Here is a 23,349-nt window from a genome sequence, read left to right as displayed (position 1 = left end):
TGATCCAGATACACTGATATCTTGCTAAATTTTATATATTATAGTATAAAATAGCTTAAAATTGAACAAAATAGTGCAATTTCATTGGACATCAAAGTATAATTTATTGAATGGATAACATGCTAGATCCTGGATTAACTTTGATAAATAGTTTGGGACTAGAACACAATACTCTATTTACTTTGGGTAATTTCAAACTACACTTAAGCCATGGAAGCTGAAGTAAATAAATCCAGAGTCTTGGTTAGGTGGAAAAGTTTAATGAAATTTGCTCACATGTAAACAGACATATAGGAATGAATCATTGATGATATATTTCTGAAATAACGGTGATGGGTGAATGTAAGATTGTGTTTGGAAATTTAGGGGATTGTAATAATATTACTCCTTTTATCTTTGTTGTTGGGATAAGAAAAATACATTTCTGCACTGCCAAGGATTTACAAAGCTCACCCATTTCACTTTCGAGTGTGGCTATAGATTGTAATTAGAAACAAAAGTAATTCTGTACCTCTGGGATGTTTCTGAAAGCCTCACTGCAAAACAGAAACTGAAAAATAGCTGTTTATTATTCATACCTTCATAAAAATACAGAGGAGGCAAAATTTTACTTCTACCACCTTAGGGTTTTTTACCTGAGCCTGAGAATTAAATTGATATAAGACAAATCAATAGAAAAACGTGTACATGTATGTAGTATGTTTTATATGGTGCAGAAGGCTCCATAAGGAGATGAAAACCCAACGATGCAGTTAGAGTTGGACACTTACATGGTGAATTGGACAAAGAGTGGTAAATTGTGAAAAATGTGACAAAGTAAAGGGGCGTGGGCTAGGGTAACTTGGGTAAAGATGTGACTAGGAAGGTAAGAGTTAGTTTAACAAGGTTTGTTAATATAGATTTCCCTTGTCTTCAAGTTCCCATCTTTGAAGATAGGAGTGTTACTCTCCTTCTGGTATAAAAACATATTTCTGTGGGCATTTAATCTGCTACTTTTAAGAAAAAGAAAGAAGATCAGAGTGATCTTCTTGACGCTGCAGTTTTTTCTAGTGCTTTCAACTCAAAATAGTTAATATGCCAGAGTGGTATATTTTGGGAGTAGCACGTTCCAAAATCCTTCACGTACTTAAAATATTTTAAAACTAAAATATTTCACAAAACATCAAAAGTTTAATTATACTTGAAGAATTGAAGCTTGGCATGTTTATATGACTCTTGAATTCTCTACAAAATAAACTGTGAACATCCTTCGTATTACACAATTTGATTTAGTGCTAAGTAGCCCCAGATCATCAAGAGATCTGAGGATTTGTCTGGGCTCAAGTTTTACCTCTAGGAGATTTTCAAATAGTAGTGTACCCTTAAGCCTTTTGCAGTCTGATCTCTTAAAAAAAATACATGGAGCATATTCAGTGTTTGATGGCAATGGCAGTGTGTGCTTAAGGGCACACATTTCATGGCCAGGCCCAAACTTGGATCCCACCTCTGCACCCATGAACTGTGTTATTTCTGGACAGCTACTTAATGACTTTATAAAAGCCTTAATTTCCTTATTTGCAAAATGAGATGATCAAAATAATAATACATAGGATTGGGGTGAGAATTAAATAAACGTAAGTTATGAAAGCACTTAGCACAGTGCTACAAAAATGTTATTGAAATAGGTCTAATCTCTAGGTCACATTCATTCTTGTGAAAGTTGCAGATACCAGGATGATCCCTTTTTGTCAGATCCAAACAGACTGGAGCTGAGAGAGCATGAAGGCGGGGTGTTCGTGCTTGCATGGCTGAGATAAACTGTCTCAAGGACTTTCTAAAATAATCCCACAGGCGGTTCTTTCTTTAGGGCTGAAGCAATTCAGATAAGATGCCCTTGAAAGAACACCCACCCAGTAATGGCATCTCCACTGATAAATTGATGCCAGCTCTGGTTTTGTGTCTCCAAAACCAATGAACTGTGTTTCTAAGCAGCTTATGTGAACTTCCCCTTTTGCCAATACAAGCTTCCTTTTATCTTCCTCCCTTCAGATACATATGTGGCTTGCCATAGCTGTGCATCTTGGGTTATAATTCTCATTTCTAATTCCAAATATAGTCAACATATTTGGAGATATTTTTTCTTTGGTTTTGTTTTGGTTGACATAAAATGTAGGTTATCAGAGAGATTTAAGAGGCAACCTTATTTCTAAGTGATCTTTGAACAAGAGTTTTTTAAAAAATGAAGTACTATGATGAAAGTGACACTATTTAAAAAAGTAATATATTCCTAGGCCCCAGTAACTTGCATTAATGTAAAAAGAGAAGCAACATATGTCAGTTAAAAACAGGGTTTGAGAACAGGGGCCTGCAGGCAAGACTCTGCCACATATAAGCTGTGGGCTCTTGGGGAGGTCACTGAATCTGGCAATAAGGATATTAATAGAGATATTAATATTAATAGTGCCTTCTTCGTAGGATTGTTGTGAGTACTAAATGAGTTAACATACTGAAGTCAATGAGAATAATGCCTGACAACTGTGTATAATTTTTTTTTTTTTTTTGAAGGGGGATGGAGTTTCATTCTGTCGCCCAGGCTGGAGTTCAGTGGTGCAATCTCAGCTCACTGCAACCTCCACCTCCCAGGTTCAAGCAATTCTCCTGCCTCAGCCTCCCAAGCTGGGATTACAGGCATGTGCCACCACGCCCGGCTAATTTTTGTATTCTGTGTCACCGTGTTGTCCAGGCTGGTCTCGAACTCCTGACTTCAGGTGATCTGCCCACCTCGGCCTCCCAAAGTGCTGAGATTACAGGCATGAGCCACCATGCCCGGCCAAGTGTGTATAACTTAAATGTTTACTATTATTATTATTTTATTGTCTAGTATATGAAATTTCTTGCCATGTGGCGTAGACTGTCACTTTTAAAATTCTTACTTCACCAATGTGCCAGTTTATTTACTGTTTAGTAGCTAAACACATTTCGATGTTAGCTCTATAAAAACTTTAGAAAGGCTCTTTGCTTCACAACATAGATTTAAAAAGCTTTATTACACAAACCAAATCTATGACTTGCTATAATAAGCTATGGTTAAAATAGTGACAATAGCTATTGGCTACTTGCAGCCACAGCATTTTGCCACCAAGATGCAGTGGAGAAATAAGACCTCCCTGGGCTTTTCAGTGCTCCTGTAAAAAGCCCTAGCTTCCTGACACAGGGAAATGTGTGTGAAATAAACATAGGAAATGTTTGCCTTTACTTCCTCTAGAAACATTTTACTCTTCATGTATCAGGAGAATTTGATCTGCAGCCATTTGTCTATAAATGTCTAGCAATTTGCAGCTAATTGCTTAGATCTGAGAAAGCCAACTGAGTACAAACTAGACCAGGTTGCTGGGTTGAGCCCCAGGGTGTCAGGAAGTATGGATCACTATATTCCTAGGTATTTACATTTCAAGAAGTATAAAGCCCAGAACTTGGAGACATTTCTGCATTGCAAAGTCCAGCAACAACTAGGGTTTATTCTTTGGGAAAGAATCATAGGTTCTCACCTTCTACCAAAAGAACACTTTTTTGTTGATTAATCTTTTTTTCTCATTTTTAGAGAAGGGTGGTGTTGGGGATAGCTATCTGTCTTTTGTATATAAATGGAGATAAATGGAGAAAAACCATTGTTCTCTGTTCCTTGCTTATGGAATATTTGACTACTCTTAGAGGAAAAATTTCCACCAGTTCTCATTGCGTTGTCCCAGGGGTAATGTCTATGTGGCGGCGGGGAGGGAGAAGGGGAGGGTAGGCAACATTATTTACTATAAGGTAGTTAATAAGGAGTCTGCTGATTCAGAATACCTGGTGTGTACATTCTGGATAACATTTATAAAGGTGGGTATTAAAAACCCAACAGGTAGATGTCGGGATGATAGCAGTAGATGGAAATATGGTTTTGAATTGTATTTATGATGTTATTTTCAAGGCACACATTCTTTTTATTTCCAGATTCAAGTTAGGAGATGTAGAAAACGCAGCTAAAAGTGTGAGCACCTTCCTAAAGAAAAAGCAGGAGACAAAAAGGCCTCCCAAAGCTGATAAAGAAGCCCATGTCATGGCTAACAAACTTCGAAAAGTTAAAAAATCCATAGAGAAACAAAAGATCATGTAAGTAGTTAACTAAACAAATTGGTAAGTAGAGGGTTAAAATACTCCCCAAGTCCTAGTAGGAAACATAAATTGAATATGTTCTATAAATAAGTTCTAGTTGTTGCTTGGACTTATTTCTAAATCGAGTACATTTGGGTGAGAGAATGGGGTAAAGATGAGTGACCATAATTGTACATTCATTCCTTAATTGCATCAATCAGTCTCATTTAGGACTTGGGAGAGGTAGAACCACAGCCTCTCAGCCTAGGTAGATTTTATAGCCTGATGCAATCATCCTACACAATAAGCACATCTTTGACACATATATGAACTCTGGCTATCACTTAGTTCACAGAAGGTTTAAATATAGACTACACACTTTGTCTTTGGTCATGACAAAGAAGTCTCACTAATATACCATCACAGTTTTATGAGTGATCACAAAAAGAACTTGAGAATGGATGGAAATGCTGATTTGGTGCTTGGAAAGACTTAGCTAATGTAACATCTCTTCCTTGCTCTCAATGTCTAATTCTGTCAACTTTAGGGCCAAAATGTTTATCCCCTCTCTATGATCCTCTCCATCTTAAGTAACTTCCTGGCTTAGGAGCTCATCATATCTTGCCTGGATGATCACAGAGGTCTTTTTTTTGGACTTGAGAGCCTTGAGGTTCACCACTCTCCAATCTAGTCAACAAATGATCTTGTACACATTTGAGTTGATTAAATTATCCCATGCTCAATGTTCTTCCTTTGCCCTTGCTTAGCTGATGAAGTCTAAATTTCTTTACCATTATGCCAAAATGTTTTGGTGTTTGCCTTAACTCTATCAGTCTCACTTCCTACCACTCTCCTCTACCAATACTCGATATTTATGATTCTCCCCACATGGCTTACTTTTCTACCTCTTCCTTTCCATGAACTGACCCATCTGCCTTGAGTGCCCTCCTTCCTGATTGCTCCCAAAGCTTGTACTCATAATTTTTGGCATCTCATCTCCGAATCTTTCCCTGATTCCTGCAGTTAGAATTTCTACCCTCTCTCCTATGTTCTTCTACACTTTCAATAGCTAGTAGATCAATTATTGTGGTGTCTTGTTGTTTGTATGTATTTCTTTTTCCTAAATTTTAAGTTCCTTTACAACAGGAACCATGTATTTTTCTTCTTGTGTCTTCAGTGCTTAGCACATTACCTGGCAGGTAATAGTATTCCATAAATATATTTGAATGAATGAAAGATATTTCTCTCCAAGTAGAAACAGCTTTTAGAGCATTTCTGATTTAGGTTTTCTAAATTCTAGAGCAAACTAGCATTTGCTGCTGATCCTTCTGCTTATATTTCCTCTACCTATTTTTCTGTTTCCTTAGAAGTGTGGGAGGTGAAAACCCAGGGACAGCATAGGAGGTGTAAGTCTTCTTAGTGACTGATCCTCAACAACTTTACCTGAGGGCACCAGGAGCCACATTTCAGGTTGGATTAGTGACCAACAATTCAAGTTATGAAAATAAAGTGAGGGTGAGGGGGCCCTTTAGAGAGTCCCACTCCGGCCTCTTCCATCTGCATCCAGTCCCATAAAGCAAGGGGCCAGTGGAGCTAAGGAGACATGCCCACCCAGAGCTCATTCTCACCCTTGAATTCCAGGTTATTATGGAGCAATATTTGTCAAGACAGGTGGATAGAATTTATTTTATTTGACAGTTTATTACCTTGACTAAAAACTTATAGTGAGGCAATAATATGTGGCGCTTTGCCACATGCTCTGCAAATTTTAGGGCCAGGCCCTTCCATAGTCAGGGCATTCTCCCCTAAGTTAAGGGTAACGTTAGTTAACACATAATGATGAAATACAAGTGAGCACATCTTCTCATATTTAGAATTGTCTTCCGTGCACAGTTAAGAGAAAAATTTAAAAAATCAAATAAGTGAAAAGTGACTTGGGTGCGTGTTACATTGAGGGGTGATGGATGGACAACATGGTATGATGATATAATAGTCTAAGCCAGGGTTTATGGAGGAGTCTCCTAGGTAGATTGCTAGTAGCACACACTGAGATGAGGATATCTGTGGAAGGGATTTATTGAAGGTGTGTGCTCATGAGGGACCTATGAGAAAATGAACGAAGCAAGAAAGGGAAGGTGAAGAAAAGCAAGAATGTGGCTTCTGCTAGAATATAGCCTGATTCTAACCCTACTGGCAATGCTGGAACACCAGAGAATTGCCCCACCTTGAGTCAAGGGGGCTGATTTTTATACTTCATATCACTCAGACATTGGGTGTGGGCTATTTCCCATCCCCAGGAGAGGTTGTAACCACCCAGGCATCTCCAAGAGGCCTCTGTTAGTTTAGGGCAATTGTCCAGGGAGTGGTGCAGCTGAGAGCCTTAGCAACCAAACTCAAAGCAGCTGTAGCATCCACTACAAGGAGGGAAGGAGAATGACTAGAATTGGCAATGTGGAGCAAGGAGAATGCCTACCTTACATCCAAGCCTAGGGTCATGAAGGCCGAAGAAGAGAAAATGATCATCACTTTAGCAAGGAGAAACAGAGTTATCTCGGGAGAACTGGGTTCGGCAAGACTAGAGCCAGAAGGAAAGGGAACATCCCAGAAAATATCAATATGTGATAGAATTTTCTCATGATGGATCATAGCATCCAAAGGCTGAAGAGGAAGGGCATTAGAGGAAGACTGAGTTGTTAAAGATGCACAGCAGGCCGGGCACGGTGGCTCATGCCTGTAATCCCAGCACTTTGGGAAGCCAAGGCAGGTGGACCACGAGGTCAGGAGTTCAAGACCAGCCTGGCCAACATGGTGAAACCCCGTCTCTACTGAAGATACAAAAATTAGCCAGGTGCGGTAGTGGACACCTGTAATCCAAGCTACTCGGGAGGCTGAGGCAGGAGAATTACTTGAACCCAGGAAGTGGAGGTTGCAGTGAGCTGAGATCACGCCATTGCACTCCAGCCTGGGTGACAGAGAAAGACTCCATCTGGAAAATAAAATAAAATAAAATAATACAGATGCACAGCAGTGGAAGTCTGGGTGAGAAGACTGATTTGCGAAGTCTTGGGCATCCTCTGGTGGCCAAATCAATTAATTACTTCATTCATTATTTACAATTTCATTAATTAAAATTTTATTTTTATGGACAGAGATGAAAAGAGCCAGAAAAAAAACAGAAATGTGGATCAAAGCCTAATACATGAAGCTGAACATGATAATCTAGTGAAGTGTCTAGAGAAGAACCTGGAAATCCCACAGGACTGCACATATGCTGATGAAAAAGCAGTGGACACCGAGGTCAGCACTTACAACCTGATCGTTCTCCAAACTGTTTCATTTGTCAGCCATAGCTTGTTAGTTGTAGACAACATTTAGTAAGATATATGCATAATATAATACACAATTAATACAATCCCTACCGAAGGAGAAATCTCCTTTAGCTACATATCACTCTTGAAGGCTCTGCAGTGCATATCTGAAAAGGACATAATAGTCTAAGCCAGGGTTTATGGAGGAGTCTCCTAGGTCAAATTCCCTAGTAGCACACGCTGAGATGAGGATACCTGTGCAAGAGATTTAGGATTTGTAGATAATTTCTTGCTTGTTAACAGTTCACCTCTGAAAATGTTTGCCGTTTCGTTATTTTTTCTATTACATTGTTTCCACAGCCTGAATTCTAGACTTCAGTTTCACATGCTTCATTTGAAAATTTGGGTACATGTGGTCCAATACACTTTAAATAACATTCACAGAATTTCTCAAAATCAGGGGCTTTTTACATTATAGCTAAAACACCAAGGAGGCATTGGAATAGCTAAAACTGGTATGCAGGAACCTTTTAAAATGCAAATTACTCACGCTTATGGTAGACAAATTTGAAGATATAAATTAGTAATAATAAAATCAATGTCATCACTCATAAGTACTCACTGCCCTTCCAGACCAACCTTTTATCTCATTTTCCTATGACTACACACATACAAACTTACATACATTTTGTGTATGTGTGTACACATATATGTATCATTCTATTGTGCACCTTCTTTTGTAAGCTTCATGGTGTCTTATTTTTTATAACCATGTATTTAGATCATCATTTTAATGAATCCTTGATATTCTGTTGTCTGAGTGAATACGTAATTGAAGTAACCACTAACCAGCCTTTTGCTTTTGGAAGCGTTTTTTTGTCGCTCTTCCTTCATAAGCAGTGTTCATCTTTGTCCATGTATCTCTGGACACAACTGTATTTCTTCTTTAAGACCTGGATATTTTTAAGGCCATTTGTGCTCAGTTTCAATGGGAAGTAGGCATTCCCGGACCACATAGGGTAAGGAACCTCCTCTGCCTTCTTGGAGAAGTCTCTCTGTTGGCGAAAACTCCTAAGGCTCCAATAGCCAACTGATATCCCTCAGGCAAGTGCAGTCATGCACTCACCACCGCTGGGTGTTTTTTTTTTTTTTTTTTTTTTTTTGAGACCGAGTCTCGCTGTCGCCCAGGCTGGAGTGCAGTGGCGGCGCGATCTCGGCTCACTGCAGGCTCCGCCTCCCGGGTTCACGCCATTCTCCTGCCTCAGCCTCTCCAAGTAGCTGGGACTACAGGCGCCCGCCACCATGCCCGGCTAATTTTTTTTTGTATTTTTAGTAGAGACGGGGTTTCACCGTGGTCTCGATCTCCTGACCTCGTGATCTGCCCGCCTCGGCCTCCCAAAGTGCTGGGATTACAGGCGTGAGCCACCACGCCCAGCCACCGCTGGGCGTTTTATTTTATCTGCTACTTTGTCAAAATTTTCTGCCTCAGAAGTGGAGTAAGACAGTTTAAGATAGTCTGTCCAAAGAAGTGGGAAGATTTTTCTTGTAGTTACTATTGCTGCCATAATGTTCTTTCTATCCATGTAGAGTCAATTTCAAATATTAGCCAAATTATTACATAGTATGCATGTTATTTTCATTTAGACATTTTTAATTATAATTAAAATTAAATCATAATCCCTAACTGTCTTGCTTCTTTTAGACTTTGCAGAAGGTATTTGGTCGAGTAAAATTTGAAAGAAAAGGTGAAGAATTGAAAGCCTTGGCAAAGAGGGGTATTGGATATCATCACAGTGCTATGAGTTTCAAAGAAAAACAATTAGTTGAAATCCTCTTTAGAAAAGGATTTCTTAGGGTAGGTACATTTTCTTTATTCTAAAAATTGAAATTGTGACTGTTTCAAGCTGAATGTTCAGGAAAAGTAAAGAATACAACCACCATTTTTCTTTTTTTCTCATGTAATTGTCTTTTAAAAAAATAAGTTGGCCGGGTGTGATGGGTCATACCTATAATCCCAGCACTTTGGGAGGCCAAGGCAGGCAGATCACCTAGGTCAGAGGTTCGAGACCAGCCTGGCCAACATGGTGAAACCTGCCTGTACTAAAAATACAAAAATTAGCCGGGCGTGGTGGCAGGTGCCTGTAATCCCAGCTATTCAGGAAATTGAGGCAGGAGAATCACTTGAACCCGGGAGGTGGAGGTCGCAGTGAGCCGAGATCATGCCATCGCACTCTAGCCTGGGGGACAAGAGCAAGACTTTGTCCCCCCCCCCCAAAAAAAAAAAGTCATGATATCCTCTGTCTTATTTAATTGAAAAGGGGATTGAAATGTACTACTCAGTTTATCTCTTTTTTTTGTTTGTTTTTGAACCTCCTGAGTAGCTGGGATTACAGGCATGTGCCACCATGCCTGGCTAATTTTGTATTTTTAGTAGAGATGGGGTTTCTCCATGTTGGTCAGGCTGGTCTCGAACTCCTGACCTCAGGTGATCCTCCTGCCTCAGCCTCCCAAAGTGCTGGGATTATAGGTGTTAGCCACTGCACAAGTCCTAGTTTATCTCTTTTTCATGAGAATAAAAATATTTCCTAAATAAATACTTTGACAAATTTTTCTACCGTGAAATATATCTATGTTCTCTCTCCTATCAGTGATAATGAACAAAAGGAATACTAAAATAACTTTCAAACTGCACTCTTGCTATGTTTTGTGTAGTGTGTCCCATGACAGTGCACAGGGATTTTCTGGATAAATTCATGAAGGAGCTTTATATAGTTTGCTTGTAAATTTGGATCTTTAGTAATATTCAAAAATAGACTGACTTTTAAAAATTATTCACATTAAATTTTGTATGACATATATTACATTCACAAAAGAGAGAGAGGAAGAAAGACAAAGAGATTGAGATTGTTTCTGCTACTCCAGGTAGCATCTTTTAAACTAAATGTTGAGGAAAATCTGACATCATAGTTAACAATCCTATTACCTGAAAAAAAAATAAGAAGTAGCATTAGCAACTTTGCTATGCTTTTCTCTTAACTAATAACAAATTATGTATTTCTTTTAAAGGCTAATAACCACATACAATATTTTCTACATGCTTATGAACTGATAGAAGAGAGACACACCTATTTTGATCAGTGTATTCTGTGTTTAAAATAGTACCTGTTAAATAGTAGTTGATCAATTACTAATAGGTTAATTAGATCACTCCACAGAAGGTACTATGAAAATGGTGACAGCTTTGCTATAGGGAACATTTTTTAAGAAGGTATTTATTCTAGTTATTTTCTAAATATATTATTATTTTCTACATTTTTGTTCTTATCAAAAACTTGAGAAAAACAGGTAATAAATGATGTGTTGCATTTTCACAGATATATAGATTCCAGTTACAGAATAATTAGAGAAAATCACTCCGTATACTTAAACATTAATACTAACCATCGCATGTATGACAATCAATATAAAAAGAAAGAGAAGATGATTAGAAATACCCAGCATTATATGAAAAGAGGATTATCTAAGTAAACTTTTAAGTTTGTCCTTCTCCTTTTCTGGTCAGTTATGACAATTCAGGGGGCAAAGACAACTTTTTTAAATTACTGAGGTATGTTTTTTCCATAGGCATAATCTCAACAAATTTTAGTAGACAAAATAGGTAATTGTCCAGAAGTGGATTTGTAAAAGTATTATTGCCCTATCATAAAAAATTTTCTTTCTAGTTATTCATTTAAAAATATTTACTGGGCCGGGCGCAGTGGCTCACGCCTGTAATCCCAGCATTTGGGGAGGCCAAGGTGGGTGGATCAACTGAGGTCGGGAGTTCAAGACCAGCCTAGCCAACATGGTGAAACTCCGTCTGTACTAAAAATACAAAAATTAGCCGAATGTAGTGGTGGGTGCCTGTAATCCCAGCTACTTGGGAGGTTGAGGCAGGAGAATCGCCTGAACCTGGGAGGCGGAGGTTGCAGTGAGCCAAGATCGTGCCATTGCACTCCAGCTTGGGCGACAAGAGTGAAACTCCTTCTCAAAAAAAAAAAAAAAAATACTGAACACCTATCAGTTGCCAGGTACTCTTATGGATGCTGCAGATACAATAATGAATCTTGCCTGGAGTCTGGTATAAGACAAATGAACAAACAAGTAATGTTATTGAGTTAGTCATTAATGCTATGAAGATAAATCATGTGAGACAGATAGATAATGATGGTAGGGGTGGTTATTTTGGATGTGGTGAGCTACAGATTCCTCTGTGACATTTGAGTGGGCACTGAAGAAGCCAGACAAATGAATATTTGGGGAAGAATATTCTGTGCAAAGCAAACAGCGCATTTGGGAATGCACTTGTGGTGTTTGTGAAATAGCAAGAGTACCAATGTGTCTAGTTTCTCTAGCTTTCCCATTGAGACTTAATTGAAGCTCAAAGAGTTTTTTAGCAACTTTATGACGGGCAATACTTACATTCTATTAAAATGCTATTTTATGAAGTAATTGTTTTATTTTCTTTCAAGGTGGTGACGGCTACTGGAACACTTGCTTTAGGTGTCAACATGCCTTGTAAATCTGTGGTTTTTGCTCAAAACTCAGTCTATCTGGATGCGTTGAATTATAGACAGGTATGCAATATGCATAAACTTGCTTATTGTATTGCTGAAATATGGCCATAGCATAGTAAAAAATGTGAACCTTTAGTTTACAAACATGCTACAATTCACAGTAGCATAACTGTGAATTATCCTTGCCTGGCTTTCAGTTTTAGTTGTGGTGTAGTTGAAAGCACCTGCATTTGAGATTGTGTGATTAACCAGATGTATGACCTTGGATGAGATATCTAAACTGCCTGATTCTCATTTTCTAGCTCCAAAATATGGGTAATAATTACTCTCCCACAGCATTTGCAAGAATTAAATAAGTGATTTGTATGGAAGATAGACATCAAAGGTGCTTGATAAACATTTACTGATTCATTTGCTGTGCACAAGATTTTGCACTCTAGAATTATCTTTAATGCTGACCTCATCTTTACTCCTGACACCAAATCTGTTACCAAGCCCACTTCATTACTTTCCTATAGCAGTATTTGATTTTTGCTTTGCAATTTCTGTATCCACCATCTTTCATCATACGTTCTTAGTCTTGTATTATTAGTACAATTTCCCTGATTCTCCATTCTCCTTATTCTACCATGTCCTGCAGACAACGTGGTTTATCCTCATATGACCTCCCTGCTCAGAGACATTTGATAACTATTTCTGCTCACAGAATCAAATTTAGATATGTCACCCACATTCAGGTATTTATCAACGTGCTTCCCTCCCTTTATCTCTAAACACTTTTTATTCTCCTTATAGGCCTTGTTCCTACCCAATATAACATTCTTATATCATTTCCCAGCATGTTACCAACCCCTGCTTTTTATTTCTATTGCTGCTGCCATACTCTGAATCAATTATTCTAACTCATTTTTGGGAATCTTCTCCATTGGGCTCTGGAGCTAGGGTGTTTGATATTTGGGATGATGGACTTGGGAATTTATATGTCAGGGTTTGAGTTCTAGATCTTCAACTTTATGGTTGTTTCAGTATTGGCACATCTCTTATATTCCCAGTGCCTTAGCATAGTCTAAGCACTTAATAAATAAGAGTTGACATAAGCTCTGTAAAGAGTTTATTCATAACTTGCTTTTTCACAAGTAGCATTTCTGAATTTTATTTCACTCATGTATTTATTCTGTTTGTGCCCATATTTTATTCTGTGATTTGTAACTCAGCACACTTGTGTGTGAGAGAGGGTGGAAAAGGGATAAGAGATGGGGAAGATGGGCAGGGAGAGAAAATTGGTATATTAGAGTTCAACTGTAAGTGATTTTGACATCACTGTTTTGCCGGTGTTCTTTGTTTCTTCAATAGATCATTATTTCTTTGATATATATTATACAAATGCCTACTGCAATTAATGGCATGAAATACGTACATAATAATGACAAATGTCTCAGTTTTTGGATCTATCTCAGTCGTGGCAAATTTCCTAAGTACTCTGTAGTTGCATGTTAGTGTCCGTTCCTTAATGGTTAGACATATGCACAATTTCCATGCTCCAAACCAGAGTAAAGGGCTCATTCTTACACTATGGCAGTAGAGGCATTTAGGGAAGTTTTACATTGTAATTCTATTCTCTTTCCAGATGTCTGGCCGTGCTGGAAGAAGAGGTCAAGACCTGATGGGAGATGTGTATTTCTTTGATATTCCATTCCCCAAAATAGGAAAACTCATAAAATCCAATGTTCCTGAGCTGAGAGGGCAGTTCCCTCTCAGCATAACCCTGGTCCTGCGACTCATGCTGCTGGCTTCCAAGGGAGATGACCCAGAGGATGCCAAGGCAAAGGTACCGTGCTGGACACTGTCTGAGGTTCAGTCTTCATCAATGGCCTGGCTCTAGTCAGGTCTGCTGTTCTTTTATAAGTCTGTAGCAATCACCCTTGAGTTTCATCAGTCTTTTAATGTTCTGTAGTGTCTTGAATCGTATAGAATTGGCGGTAGCTAGGGAGAATAACAGTTTTGTTTGTTTCCACCATCAGACATGGAATTTGTGACTGGATGGACACTGAAAATCACCCAGGATTAATATTTTCAGGTGTGAAAAGCAGTGTCCTATAGTAGTTAAGTGCTGGCTATGGATTTAAAAAGCTCTAGGCGATTAGTAGATTCCTTTCTACAATTTAGAAAGAAAAAAAGATTTATTTTTATGATTTTGTAACAAAAAAGTTTAAGTGTTTCATAAAAAAGTAACTCAAACTTAGGAATACGTGGGAAATGTAGAACGTTGAAATAAGAAAAAAGTGCCCTTGTTCCACTCCCCAAAGACACTCACATTATCATTTTTTTTCAGCCAGTTTTCTAGGCATGGGTGTGCATTTGATTTTTAAACACTGATATCGTTGTATGTAACTGAACTTCAAAATATGGTTGTAGACGTGTCCTGATGTATGTTGCCCAGATAAAAATTTTGTATCCAATCCCTCAATGACAGACTTAAAATTCATAATTATGTAATTTGATTCTCATCTTTATGGAGATGCATTGTTAATGATACCTGTTCTTTCTGTTTTTGTATAGTGATTAGCGTGCCCAGTTAAATCAGATACTGTTTTCTGAAGTGAGGATTCTTCTAGGATTCTTTTGATGAGTTGGCTGATCCTACAGAGCAGTCATATATCGTTTTTAAGACCAAAATTTCCCCATTCTTGAGTTCTTCATTTTTACCTCTCTATAAAGAGGAGTACATCTTCTAATAAGGTTTCTTATTTTTTTAAATGGTTATCAGGGTGGTTCATTTTCTTTGCTTTGCATATTTGAGAAGACCTACATGTAAGCTTCTCACATATGGGAGTCTTAAAAGTGGGCATAACATTCTTAGAATATTATTATCTTCATTCATCAAATCAAACTAAGATTGTTTCCATTGCCTTCTGGCATTTAATGTTTTACATAGAGGAGCCATGGCGGTTTCTGTTCTCTTGCAGTTAACTTGATATTTTTTTCTGTTTATGCAATTATATGAATCTTTTTCTTTATTCTATTTCAAATGTTTTATTTCCTAGGATTTTCTATTTTATGGATCCTTTAAAAATTGACGTTTTAGTTATTATATGAGACCTTTCAATCTTCATGCTCAGGTTTTTATTTATTGTGGTGAAATGTATGTAAAATTTACCATCTTAACCATTTTAAGTGTACAGTTCAGTAGTGTTAAGTACGTTCATATTGTTATGCAATGCTCAGGTATTTTTCCAATGAAGAAGAGTTCCTTGAATTGTATCTTTGTTATTTGCTTCTGTTAATTGTTCCATTGTTTTTTCAGGAAAAGTTATGATTTTTAAATTGAAACCCACTTTTCTCTTCTTCATTGCTATTTTTTCTTTATGAGAAAACATAAAACTTATCTTCCATATCACTGATGGTCTGAAGTGTCAGTTATGGCTCTTCATAATGCAAATGTGGATTTTAATTCTGCTACTACTGGACTTTTGCTTTTCTGAAATTCTTTTTTTTTTCTTTTTTCTTTTCTTTTTTTTTTTTTTTTTTTTTTTGAAATAGAGTCTTACTCTATAGCCCAGGCTGGAGTGCGGTGGCATGATCTCAGTTCACTGCAACCTCCACCTCCCAGGTTCAAGCAGTTCCCCTGCCTCAGCTTCCTGAGTAGCTGGGACTACAGGTGTGCGCCACCACACCTGGCTAATTTTTTGTATTTTAGTAGAGATGGGGTTTCACCATGTTGGCCAGGATGGTCTCGATCTCCTGACCTTGTGATCCACCCACATTAGCCTCACAAAGTACTGGGATTACAGGTGTGAGCCACTGCACCTGGCCCCTGAAACTCTTTACTACTCCATCCATCACTCTTTTATATCATAATAATGTATTTTTTAAATGTCAATTTATATTGTCTCTGTACCATAGGCTGTAGTGCCTCGTCTCAAAGAGGCCATATCATTTGATACCCATTAAGTATGACAAATAATTTTTCATATTTTTCTATCTTCTTATTTTAAGTTCTGAGGCACATGTGCAGGATGTGCAGGTTTGTTATGTAAACATGTGCCATGGTGGTTTGCTGCACCTATCAACCCATCACCAAAGTGTTAAGCCTAGCATGCATTAGCTATTTTTAATGATGCTCTCCCTCTCCCTGCCCCAACAGGCCCTGGTATGTGTTGTTCCCCTCCCTGAGTCCATGTGTTCTCATAGTTCACCTTGCACTTATAAGTGAGAACATGTGGTGTTTGGTTTTCTGTTTCTGCATTTGTTTTCTGAGGATGATGGCTTCCAGCTCCATCCATGTCCCAACAAAGTACATGATCTCATTCCTTTTTATAGCTGCATAGTATTCCATGGTGTATATGTACCACACTTTCTTTATCCAGTCTATCGTTGATGGACATTTGGGGTGATTCCATGTCTTTGCTATTGTGAATAGTGTTGCAGTGAACATATGCATGCATATGTCTTTATAATGGAATGATTTATACTTCTTTGGGCATATACCCAGTCATCAAATTGCTGGGTCAAATGGTATTTCTACCTCTAGTTCTTTGAGGAATCTCCACATTATCTTCCACAACGTGGTTGAACTGATTTACACTCCCAGCAACAATGTAAAAGCATTCCTATTTCTCTGCAACCTCACCAGCATCTGTTGTTTCTTGACTTTTTAATAACTGCCATTCTGATTAGTGTGAGATGGTATCTCATTGTGGTTTTGATTTGCGTTTCTCTAATGAGTGGTGATGTTGAGTTTTCTTTCATATGTTGGCTGCATGTATGTCTTTTTTTGAGAAGTGTCCATTCATGTCCTTTGCCCACTATTTAATGGGTTGTTCGTTTTTTTTCTTATAAATTTGTTTAAATTCCTTGTAGACTCTGGATATTAGACATTTGTTGGATGGGTAATTTTCTCCCATTCTGTAGGTTGTCTGTTTTGTCTGATGATCATTTCTTTTGCTGTGCAGAAGCTCTTTAGTTTAATTAGATCCCATTTATCAGTGTTTGCTTTCGTTGCAATTGCTTTGGGCATTTTCATCATTGTATTATTCCATGTTCATGCTGCTGATAAAGACATACCCAAGACTGGGCAATTTACAGAAGAAAGAGGTTTAATGGACTTACAGTTCCACATGGTTGGGGAGGCCTCACAATCATGGCAGAAGGCAAGGAGGAGCAAGTCATGTTTTACAATGGATGGCAGCAGGCAAAGAGAGAGAGAGCTTGTGCAAGGGAACTCCTCTTTTTAAAAGCATCACATCTCATAATACTTATTCATTATCATGAGAACAGCATGTGAAAGACCTGCCCCCATGTTTCAATTACCTCACACCAGTTTCCTCTTACAACCCATGGGAATTGTGGGAGTTACAATTCAAGATGGGATTTGGGTGAAGACACAGCCAAATCATATAATTCCATTCCTGGTCCCTCCCAAATCTCATATCCTCACATTTCAAAACCAATCATGCCTTTCCAACAGTCTCCCAGAGTCTTAACTCATTTCAGCATTAACTCAAAACTCCACAGTCCAAAGTCTCATCTCAGACAAGGCAAGTCCCTTTTACCTATGAGCCAGTAAAATCAAAAGCAGGTTAGTTACTTCCTAGATACAGTGGGGGTACAGGCATTGGGTACATACAGCCATTCCAAATGGGAGAAATTTGCCAAATCAAAGGCACCGCAGGCCCCATGCAAGTCCAAAATCCAGTGGGAAAGTCAAATCTTAAAGCTCAAAAATGATATCCTTTGACTCCATGTCTCACATCCAGGTCACACTGATGCAAGAGGTGGTCTCCCATGGCCTTGGGCAGCTTCACTTCTATGGCTTTGTAGGGTATAGTGCCCCTCCTGGCTGCCTTCATAGGCTGGCATTGAGTGTCTGTGGCTTTTCTGGGCACACAGCACAAGCTGTTCGGTGGATGTGTCATTCTGGGGTCTGGAGGGTGGGAGTCCTCTTCTCACAGCTCCAATAGGCAGTGCCCCAGGAGACTCTGTGTGGGTTCTCCAACCCCATATTTTCCCTTTGCACTGCCCTAGCAGAGGTTCTCCATGAGAGCCCCGTCCCTGCAGCAAACTTCTGCCTGGACATCCAGGCCGTTCCATACATCCCCCGAAATCGAGGCACAGGTTCCCATACCTCAATTCTTGACTTCTGTGCACTCTCATGCTCAACACCACGTGTAAGCTGCCAAGGCTTGGGGCTTCCACCCTCTGAAGCAATAGCCTGAGCTGTACCTTGTCCCCTTTTAGTCATAGCAGGAGCAGCTGGGATGCAAGGCACCAGGTCCCTAGACTGTACACAGCAGACGAACCCTGGGCCTGGCCCAGGAAACCATTTTTTTTTTTTTTCCTAAATCTCTGGGCCTGTGATGAAAGGGACTGCCACAAAGGTCTCTGACATGCCCTGGAGACATCCCATTGTCTTGGTGATTAATGTTTGGCTCCCTATTACCTATGCAAATTCATGCAGCCAGCTTGAATTTCTCCTCAGAAAATGGGATTTTCATTTCTATCACATTGTCAGCCTGCAAATTTTCTGAACTTTTATGCTCTGTTTCACTTATAAAACTAAATGCCTTTAACAGCACCCATGTCACCTCTTGAATGCTTTGCTGCTTAGAAATTTCTTCTACAAGATACCCTAAATCATCTCTGTCAAGTTTGAAGTTTCATAAATCTCTCAGGCGGAGGCAAAATGCTGCCCGTCTTTTTGCTAAAACATAACAAAAGTCGCCTTTGCTCCAGTTCCCAACAAGTTCCTCATCTCCATCTGAGACCACCTCAGTCTGAATTTCATTGTCCATGTCATTATCAGAATTTTGGTCAAAGCCATTCAAGAAGTCTGTAGGGAGTTCCAAACTTTCCCACATGTTCCTGTCTGCTTCTGAGCCCTCCAAACTGTTCCAATTTCTGCCTAGTACCCAATTCCAAAGTCACTTCCACATTTTCAGGTATCTTTTCAGCAGCACCCCACTCTACTGGTACCAATTTACTGTATTAGTCTGTTTTCATGCTGCTGATAAAGACATACCCAAGAGTGGGAAATTTACAAAAGAAAGAATTTTAATGGACTTACAGTTCCACATGGCTAAGGAGGTCTCATAATCGTGGCAGAATGCAAGGAGGAGCAAGTCATGTCTTACAATGGATGGCAGCAGGCAAAGAGAGAACAAGCTTGTGCAGGGGAATTCCTCTTTTTAAAACCATCAGATTTCATGAGACTTATTCACTATTATGAGAACTGCATGGGCAAGATCTGCCCCCATGATTCAGTTACCTCCCACTGGGTTCCTTCTATGACATGTGGGAATTGTGGGAGTTTCAATTCAAGATGAGATTTGGGTGGGTACACAGCCAAACCACATCAATTATGAAATATTGCCCATGCTGATGTCCTGAATAGTATTGCCTAGGTTATCTTCTAGAATTTTTATAGTTTTGGGGTGTACCTTTAAGTCTTTAATCCACCTTGAGTTAATTTTTGTATAAGGTGTAAGGATAGGATCCAGTTCCATTTTCTGCACATGGCTAGCCAGGTCTTCTATCACCATTTATTAAATAGGAAACCCTTTCCCCATTGCTTGTTTCTGTTGAAGATCAGATGGTTGTAAATGTATGGTCTTGTTTCTGAGTTCTCTATTCTGTTCCAATGGTCTATGTGTCTGTTTTGGTACCAGTACCATGCTGTTTTGGTTACTGTAGCCTTGTGTTAAAGGTAGAAGTTGGGTAGCATGATGCCTCCAGTTTGTTCTTTTTGCTTAGGATTGTCTTGGCTGTATGGGCTCTTTTTTGGTTCCACTATGAATTTTAAAATAGTTTTTTTTTTCTAATTCTGTGTAGAATGTCACTGGTAGTTTAATGGGAATAGCACTGAATCTATAAATTACTCTGGGCAGTATGGCCATTTTCACAATATTGATTCTTTCTATCCATGAGCATGAAATGTTTTTTCATTTGTTTGTGTCCTCTCTGATACCTTGAGCAGTGGTTTGTAGTTCTCCTTGAAAAGGTCCTTCACTTCCCTTATTAGCTGTATTCCTAGGTATTATATTCTCTTTGTAGCAATTGTGATGGGGAGTTCATTTGTGATTTGGCTCTCTGCTTGCCTGTTGTTGGTTTATAGTAAAATGCTTGTGATTTTTGCACATTGATTTTGTATGCTGAGATTTTGCTGAAGTTGCTTATCGGCTTCAGAAGTTTTTGGGTTGAGATAATGGGGTTTTCTAGATATAGGATCATGTCATCTGCAAACAAACACAATTTGAGTTCCTCTCTTCCTCTTTGAATATCCTTTATTTCTTTCTGTTGCCTGATTGCCCTGGCCAGAACTTTCAATACTGTATTGAATAAGAGTGGTGAGAGAGGGCATACAAATATTTTTTCAAAACAACTTTTTTTTTTGCTGCATATAGAAAACAATTTTCATATGTCAGATCTTTTCTTTAGAGGAAAAGATGTCCTTGTCACAGTCTATGAGATCCTGTAGAATATGATATCTTACCAGCTTGTAAAGCTCACTTCTTCCTCTCTCCCACATGGCCTGCTACCCGCTTCATGAACACCCCAGGCATGTTCCGGTCTGAGGACCATGGCTCTTGCTGTTTCTTCTCCTTCTAAGATCTTCCCGGAGACATATACATGACCTCACTCTCTTACCACATTAAATTCTTTGCTCTAATATTACATAGTGAAGCCTACCCTCACTATGCCTTCTAAATCGTAAATGTTTCCCTGTCTGCTGCATTGACAATGTTCCTTATTCAGTTAGAGTTCTCATCAGTTCCTATATAGCATCAAATCTATCTATGTATCTATCTACATTGATCTATCTTTCTTTATGTCTATCATCTATATTTCTATCCATCTACCTACCTCTACCTACCTATCTCTATCTATCTATCTATCTATCTATCTATCTATCTATCTATCTATCTTCTATCTATCTATCTATCTATCTATCTATCTATCTATCTATCTATCTATCTACCTATCTTCTATCATCTATCTGCTATCTACCTGCCATTCTATCATGTATCATTCTATCATTTATCTTTTATCCATCTATCTATCTACATCTATCAATCATCTATCTACCTATCATCTATCTTTCTATCTTCCTATCTCTATCATGTTTTTATGTATTTTCTCTATATTTTCCACTAGAATGTAAGCACTCCAAGGCCAATAATGTTTGTTTGTCTGATTTTCTGATGTAGACATTCAATAAATATTTACAGCATGACCATAATTTTAGGAAGATGATCAATTTTTCTTAAGAATAATTGATCTGTTGTGGGTTTTTCTATTTTATCACTTTGGATACATCTATCCAAATCTGATGGTTTGCCAAGCAATAGGATGTATGAAATTTCTTCTGGCTTCACTCTATCCACCTAAATGCTAATCAAATACCCTTTCAGAGCTGAGCTGGATGAATAGTTTTTGGCCCAAATATCAGTGTTTAGCAGATCTTCATCTATGTAGTTTTCTGGGCTGAAAGGTCATGTTCTACTTCTGCTAGTCTTATTACACATTGATTATCTGGATGACATTAATCACAATAAACTATAGTATGCAATGCTATCAGGATTCTTATAATCTTAGTATGACTTTAATATGAGGTCTGTATCTCTGTGGTTATAGTGAACTACCATGAAACCCTCACCCTTTACTATGCTGTTTTCTGACCATTGCCATCTCTGACTAAATGTGGCATATGAGAGAGAAGAGGTTGCAAAAAAGGCCAGATATGGTGCCCTCAAAAATATAATCCCACAGTAAGGAGATGGAAAGTGCACTCCCTTCTTCCACCCTTCCACTCTTTCTCCCTTTCTCTCTTCTTTCTTTTTTCTCTCTTCCCTTCATCTTCCTTTCTCTCCTTCTTTCCCTCTCTCCTTTCCTCATTTCCTTTCCTTCCTTCCTTCCTTCTTTCCTTCATTTTTTTCCTTCCCTTCCTCCTCCTAGTCCATTAGCCTTATAGTAAGTAGAGATTCTTTCTAGGTTCTATAAACCCTCAGGCCTAAAGACAAGTTAAATTTCAATTTTGATGATGCTGGGGGTTTTTTTTTTTTTTTCTTTTTTTTGGAATTTCATAGACATTTTAGTGGGAAGTTGAAAGATACATGTACTTTAATGCAGTTTTACTCTGGAAAACAAGCAATATTTTATAACATTGATGAAATCAACCTAGTTACATTATTTTTGTAATAATACTGCAGAACATGGGATAGTATATCTTTTTACTTCTGGAACAACTTAAAAGCTATAAACTCTTGAACTGGAATGGCTTTAATAATCAGACTGTTTGGCAATACGTTTCATTTCTGACAATTCAGTTTATGTGCTCTATTTTGTTAAAGAAGTTGCCATGTAACACTATAAAATAATATGAAATCAAATTTTTTCTGATACATTTCTGATATCTGTGTGGTGTAATAGATATTGATCTATCATTTATTATCATTTTCAAATGTATTTCGTTAACACTTAACACTGTGTGTCTAAAAATACTCTTTTCTTTAAAGGTGCTATCAGTGCTAAAGCATTCATTGCTGTCCTTCAAGCAACCCAGAGTCATGGACATGTTAAAACTTTACTTCCTGTTTTCTTTGCAGTTCCTGGTGAAAGAGGTATGCATTACTGCACTTCTGTTTTGGGGAAATAGCATTACTACTATCTAGATTTCTTATCATGCTGAACAAATTGTAGCTTTTAGAAGGTTCTATCCAATGATTGATATTATTTATAAATAGTATAATTATAAAAGTTGGGCCCAGTAGTAGTTATAAATATTTCTTATATTGGCATTAAATACTATTTTAAACTGGTACTTAATAAGTTACTTATTATGTGGTGACTTGAGTCAAACTAATAAATTGTTTTTTGTTCTTTAGGGCTATTTAGATCAAGAAGGTAATCCTATGGGGTTTGCTGGACTTGTATCACATTTGCATTATCATGAACCTTCTAATCTTGTTTTTGTCAGTTTTCTTGTAAATGGCCTTTTCCATGATCTCTGTCAGCCAACCAGAAAAGGTAAGCTTGAGATTTTATATGTATATATGTAGAAGAGAGAGTCCAAAAATAGCAACAGATTTGTAGAAAACCAACACTTCAGGAATATTTTTAATAAAGAAAATACAATTAATATGTAGATAATTTATAGACCTTCAATTGATAAAGTAAATACCTACTAATATATATTAAATGATAGCCATGTTTTATGACATGTATTTACAATGTCAACACCTCCAAAATATTAACTTCAGTGATTCCTTGCCTCCAGGATTAATAACATATTAAATAATATACACTTTTTAGACAATATTTTCTTCTAATTAAATATAATATATATGCATCATAGAAAAAGGATATAGGAAAGCATT

The 23,349-nt window shown here is 38.0% G+C and overlaps 1 protein-coding gene across 1 annotated transcript in view; it reads left to right on the top strand.

Moving 5' to 3' along the window:
* DDX60 (DExD/H-box helicase 60) overlaps positions 1-23,349 on the top strand; it is a 114,061-nt gene that overhangs the window by 70,521 nt on the left and 20,191 nt on the right. Inside the window, exons 26-32 of the mRNA XM_032148879.2 lie at positions 3,973-4,131; positions 7,263-7,410; positions 9,124-9,276; positions 11,933-12,037; positions 13,605-13,805; positions 22,489-22,593; positions 22,858-22,999. Of these exons, the coding sequence (XP_032004770.1) occupies positions 3,973-4,131; positions 7,263-7,410; positions 9,124-9,276; positions 11,933-12,037; positions 13,605-13,805; positions 22,489-22,593; positions 22,858-22,999 (1,013 nt within the window). The remainder of the gene's footprint in view (positions 1-3,972; positions 4,132-7,262; positions 7,411-9,123; positions 9,277-11,932; positions 12,038-13,604; positions 13,806-22,488; positions 22,594-22,857; positions 23,000-23,349) is intronic.

This window comes from Hylobates moloch, unplaced genomic scaffold (assembly GCF_009828535.3).
Source record: "Hylobates moloch isolate HMO894 unplaced genomic scaffold, HMol_V3 SCAFFOLD_3, whole genome shotgun sequence".
NCBI lineage: Eukaryota > Metazoa > Chordata > Mammalia > Primates > Hylobatidae > Hylobates > Hylobates moloch.
This window is presented reverse-complemented; position numbering and strand designations above follow the sequence as displayed.